This window comes from Trachymyrmex cornetzi, unplaced genomic scaffold (genome assembly GCF_001594075.2).
Source record: "Trachymyrmex cornetzi isolate Tcor2-1 unplaced genomic scaffold, Tcor1.1 scaffold586, whole genome shotgun sequence".
Classification (NCBI taxonomy): domain Eukaryota; kingdom Metazoa; phylum Arthropoda; class Insecta; order Hymenoptera; family Formicidae; genus Trachymyrmex; species Trachymyrmex cornetzi.
Window position 1 is genome coordinate 36,463 of NW_017299899.1, and position 5,259 is coordinate 41,721.

The following is a 5,259-nucleotide window of genomic DNA, read 5'->3' on the forward strand; positions in this document are numbered from 1 at the left end:
CATACATATGCTCGTACATCCTCCTTCTTTTTGTAAAATTACATTTTAGTGCAATAAAAATAATAACAATGAAGACATTAAAAAAATTAAAATGATAATTTTCTTATTATTTCTCTATTATTTTCCTATTATTTGTTTTAAAAAAGAAATCTGGAGAAATATAAAAGAATTGCTGATAATTTTTTATGTGTAAAATTATACATAATTATGTATGTGTACGAGTAATTTTTTTTACTTCTCTAAACTTGATTTTTTTCTAAAACAAACAATGCGAAAATTATTCCTTTAATTTTATATTTGACATTTTCTTATTATTATTTTTACTACACTAAAAAACAATTTTACAAAAGAAAAAAGAATGAATAAACACACATGGATATATATACATAATTACATATGTAATTATAATAATTATATATAACTTCATATACAATTATATATGTTTATAAATACTTATACATATTTATGCATGAACAATTTTTTACCATATTACTTACTATCAGTTGTTTTGGTAACGAATAAATTCTCGGTTATTTTCTTTACCAATTTTCGCAACCGAAACAATTTCTAAGCCCGGATCCTCATACGGGCAACAGCGCTCTGACACCGAACGCTGATTAGTGAAAAACGGGTGATGGGGGTAAATTTTACCCCCACAACTGGCTTTTCACCAATTAGCGCTCTGTGTCAAAGCGCTGTTGCCCGTATGAGGATCCGGGCTTAAGCATCAAATATCCGCCTTCGATGGCTTGGTGCGCGGGAAGTGGGGACCACGGGAGTGACACTAGGATCGCAGAAATGGAAACATCATGGCCGACCATTGCCACCCGAGTACGGGGATAAAAGTTTGCGCGTGCATGACGAAGTTCGGCGCCATTAAACATGAGTAATTTGTTATTTTGTTGACTTTGTTGTCGATTTACGTGCAAGTCTGCAATGCACAGAATATTGAAATTGAAATTGAAATTGAAATTGAATATTGTAATTGAAATTGGTAAGTGCAATATTAACAAGTCATGTTACGGGTAAAGTTATATTGAGTTTAATGTAGGATACATTGGCGCGTCGTGAATTGCAAGGCTTAGCGCAACCAGTCGTCAGTGACACGGCGACGGAATCGGAGAATGCTGATAAAAAATCTCTGAGGGCTCGCATCACATCGTGCAACGAAGTATACCAGACTGCTATAAAGAAAATCAAAACTGCAGAAATCTGGTCGCTGTACATAGAATGCTTACTGGAAATTAATCGCGATCTGTATTAATCGTTACTGTATTTAAGGCAGTGTAATTGATATTTGTAAGTGCAATATTAACAAGTCATGTTACAGATAAAGTTATTTCGAGATGGAAGAGTATTCTATATTTTGACCAGTGATATTTTCTTCCAGTTACATATATAATCATATATGTAATACATATTACATATATTACATATATAACATAACATATATTACATATGTTGTATATATTACATATATAACATATATAAGAGACAACAAAAAGATGAGAAGCCTTTGAAGACTTTATAGAATGAAGAAAAAGAAGTACACAAATGTAGCAATAAGAAAAACTGTGATATTAATGTAAGTTTCAACGACACTGTGATTTCTTTGTGATTTCTTGGATACTGTCGTGAGCAGGAAATTTACAAGAAAAATTTCAAGATATATATTCTCACTTATACACTTATAATAATGAATTCGCGAAAGAAATATTCTTGTAAATTTCCTGGATGCGGTAATAGTTACTACATGAAAGTCAATAGAGGCATTAACATTTTTATAAATTTCTGAAAAATCACGATCTTTGTATGAAATGGAAAATGATTTGTGGAATTGGCATTTCCGTAAATTGTCAAAGCATGCGTGTTTGCGAGGATCATTTCCGAACAGTAGATTTCGTCAATTTTACAAAGCATTTGTTAAATCCGAACGTGGTACCGAAAAAAATTGAAAAACCGGATAATTTAATTCCCGTATAAATTTCAGGGGTGATCCCGATTGACCACGGCTCGATTGGACACCACCAATCACAGCGACCGGTGCTTATGAACTTTGTAGTCTCAAGCGCTGTGAGTGGCTCGTGTCCAATTGAGCCGTGTCCAACTGGGTGCCACCCCAAATTTCGCCTCCTTTACCAACCGATAAAATTAATCTGAATTACTGTCGCCCATTAAGTATGCCAGTGCATCTACCGTTTATACAGATTCGTTTAACAGCGATGTAAATGCTATTGACACTGTCTATGAAGAAAATCCTACTCATCCATACGACACTAATACGTTTGATATTGCTGTCAGTAATAATGATAAAGATAATAATAATAATAATAATAACAATAAAGCTAATTGTTCTATACACGATTTAAATGATAAGAACGAATGTCAAGAGGTAATATGTATATGCGATGAGGAAACTTGCAATAATAGTAATTCATGTCCTGTTGACAAAGAATAATTGTCCAAATAAAATTTGTTCAAATAGTACCGTTGAAAATTGTGTACAAATAAATAAAAGTTCACAACCAGAGACAGGGGTTTCTTCAGAGACAGAGTCAGAACGATACAAACGCATGTACGCAATTAAACGTCGTATTTCGGTGAAACTATCCAAAATGAAAAGAAAAATGGCAGATGCAAAGAACGCATTATATTAGCAGATTTAAAAAAGAAATACAACAATAATATTTTCGATTGCATTAATGCTAAATTGAACGACGTTACCAAAGCATTCATTAAATCTCTGTTAGTGAATGTTTCGCGTAGTAACTCTGGAAAAAGATGGACAGAACAGGATAAGGCGTTTGCTTTGTCGATGTATAAACGTGGTCCTCTTTACAAATTTCTGCGTGAACACTTCGAGCTGCCATCTCCGCGTAGTTTGCAGCGCATTTTATTTAAGATTCCATTTGAAACAGGAATAAACAAAGCTCTTTTGGAACAGTTAAAAGTTAAAATTGACGAAATGCACGAACCGAATAGGTACGTTTCATTAATTTTTGACGAGATGTCTTTGAGCAAAGGTTTTCATTACGAAGCTCACAAACAAACCATTAGTGGTTATGAGGATTTAGGTGAGTTGGGCCGAACTGCAAATGCAGCTAATCATGCACTTGTTTTTATGATCCATGATATACGGAAATCATGGAAGCAAGTGATAGCTTATTATTTTACGACAGATACAATATCCTGCAGTAATCTAAAATTTCTATTAAAATTAAAGCATATAATTGAACAGCTACAGGATATTGGAATCAAAGTCAAAACTACAGTTTGTGATCAAGGTTCAACTCAACGAAGAGCCTTGTCAGAATTGAGCAAAGAAAATAACGTTAAACAAACATCATACACGTTCATGGTTCGATCAGAAGAAATAGTAATAATCTTTGATGTCCCGCATTTATTGAAAAACACACGCAACGCCTTGCTCCGGTCAGTTATAAAATTTGATACGCATAAAGTTGCTAAATTTGAATATATTCATAATGATTTTAAAGTCGACCAGCAATTTCCATTTAAACTGTTGTACAAATTGAAAGAAAGCGAGTTTAATTTTAAGGACTCATATTTAAAAATGAAGGTACAAGTAGCTGCACGCCAATTGAGCCGGAGCGTTGCAAATGCAATTAACGTTTGGTCCGTTAGTAATATGAATGGCATATTCCAGGCAGAAGCATTACAAACAGCAGAATTCGTTGAACTCATTGATAATCTTTTTGATTCATTAAATGGATGGACCACATTAGCAAAACACGGGAAGGTTTACAACTGCTGTTTGCAAGATAACTCGCCTCATTTAGCTTTATGGAATAAAGTTTTGTCGCAATTACCGAAATGGGAATTATTTGATAAAGGTACAGGAAAAAACGTTACAAACATTTATCATTTCGTCAAAGGTTGGGAAATAAGCATAAAATCGATTATTGCATTATGGAATGCTTTAAAAGTGGACGGTTTAAAATACTTAAATTTAAGGAATCTCAACCAGTGATGCACATTTGGCTCCCCGGCAAGACGGAAAACCGCCCCACCATTTCGCCGCTGCGCGAAAGCGAGCGAGACAGCGAGACAGATCTCAACCAAGATTCCGTAGAAAATTTATTCTGTCAAATTCGACAGCATGGAGTTTCGAATACTGCTCCTACGTGCCATCACCCAGTGAGAAATGACAATGAAATCGACGTCGAATCGACGTCGATTTGACGTCAATTCGATGATTTCGATGTCGAATCGACATCGGTTCGACGTCGATTCCATTGTCATTTCTCACTGGGCAGTCTATAGTCGCGGTGAAAACTGTTGTGTTAAATAATCTCTCTGGGCCAATTACAAAAACCGCAAATTGTAAAAATGATTTCTCTGAAAATGTTTGCAGTTTTCGTAATTTTATTAAAAATGTCACGATTAATGAAAGAAAAAATGAAGAGGACGAAAATGAAGATTTTCAGAAAATAACTGATTGCATTCCAGAATGGAAGGATCTTGAAAAATTAAATATTGATGCTTGTCAAGCTCTTTCTTATTACGTATGTATCCGATTACATTGTTAAAAAAATTCATATTCCCGACAATTGTTCACAATGTCGAGTCGATTTATTTGCTACAGAATAATTACAGCATCATTTGTTCACGTCTTTTAAAGAATACTCTCTTACCACCAATGCACTGACGTATCCAAGTAATCAAGTAATTATGCTCGTACAAAATCTCTACAATATAATGTATAAATTCTGTGATGTAAATGGTCACAAGAGTAAATCAACCCATTGAATCAACCTTTAAAGAAGCATTTTTCAAGAACTGTGTGAGTACTTTCTGTTCACTTCACCGATGTGATAACATAATAGTTGATAAAACTTTACCATTTTTAATATTTAAATATGTTAAGGATAAGCTTCAGAAAAAACCATGGCAATTAAGTTCTGGTCATTATGGAAAAATTAAACATTTTACAGGAGCGTAGTGTTATTTCTTGAAAGCATTTTTTCATAAATGTTGATTTTTATTTTTCGTTACATTTCATATTGTTTTACGTTTTGCAGATAAACGTATATATTTATTTCCACGCACAGAGTTGGAAAAAGTTATTATAAAAAATAATTTATAATAGTTATAATAATAGTTATAATAATAGTTATAATAATAGTTATTATAATAGTTATAATTAGACTGCGAAACTTTATGCAAAATACTTAACTGAATGTTTTGCATAAAATGCATATTTTGCAATTTTATAAATTTACAGATGGCAATCTCAAT

General features: G+C 33.3%; 1 protein-coding gene across 1 annotated transcript; it reads left to right on the forward strand.

Moving 5' to 3' along the window:
* Positions 1–3,007: 3,007 nt before the first annotated feature.
* Positions 3,008–3,991, forward strand: LOC108766419 (uncharacterized). The gene has a single exon (XM_018515701.1). The coding sequence runs from the start codon at positions 3,008–3,010 to the stop codon at positions 3,989–3,991; it is 984 nt and encodes a 327-aa protein (XP_018371203.1).
* Positions 3,992–5,259: the final 1,268 nt, after the last annotated feature.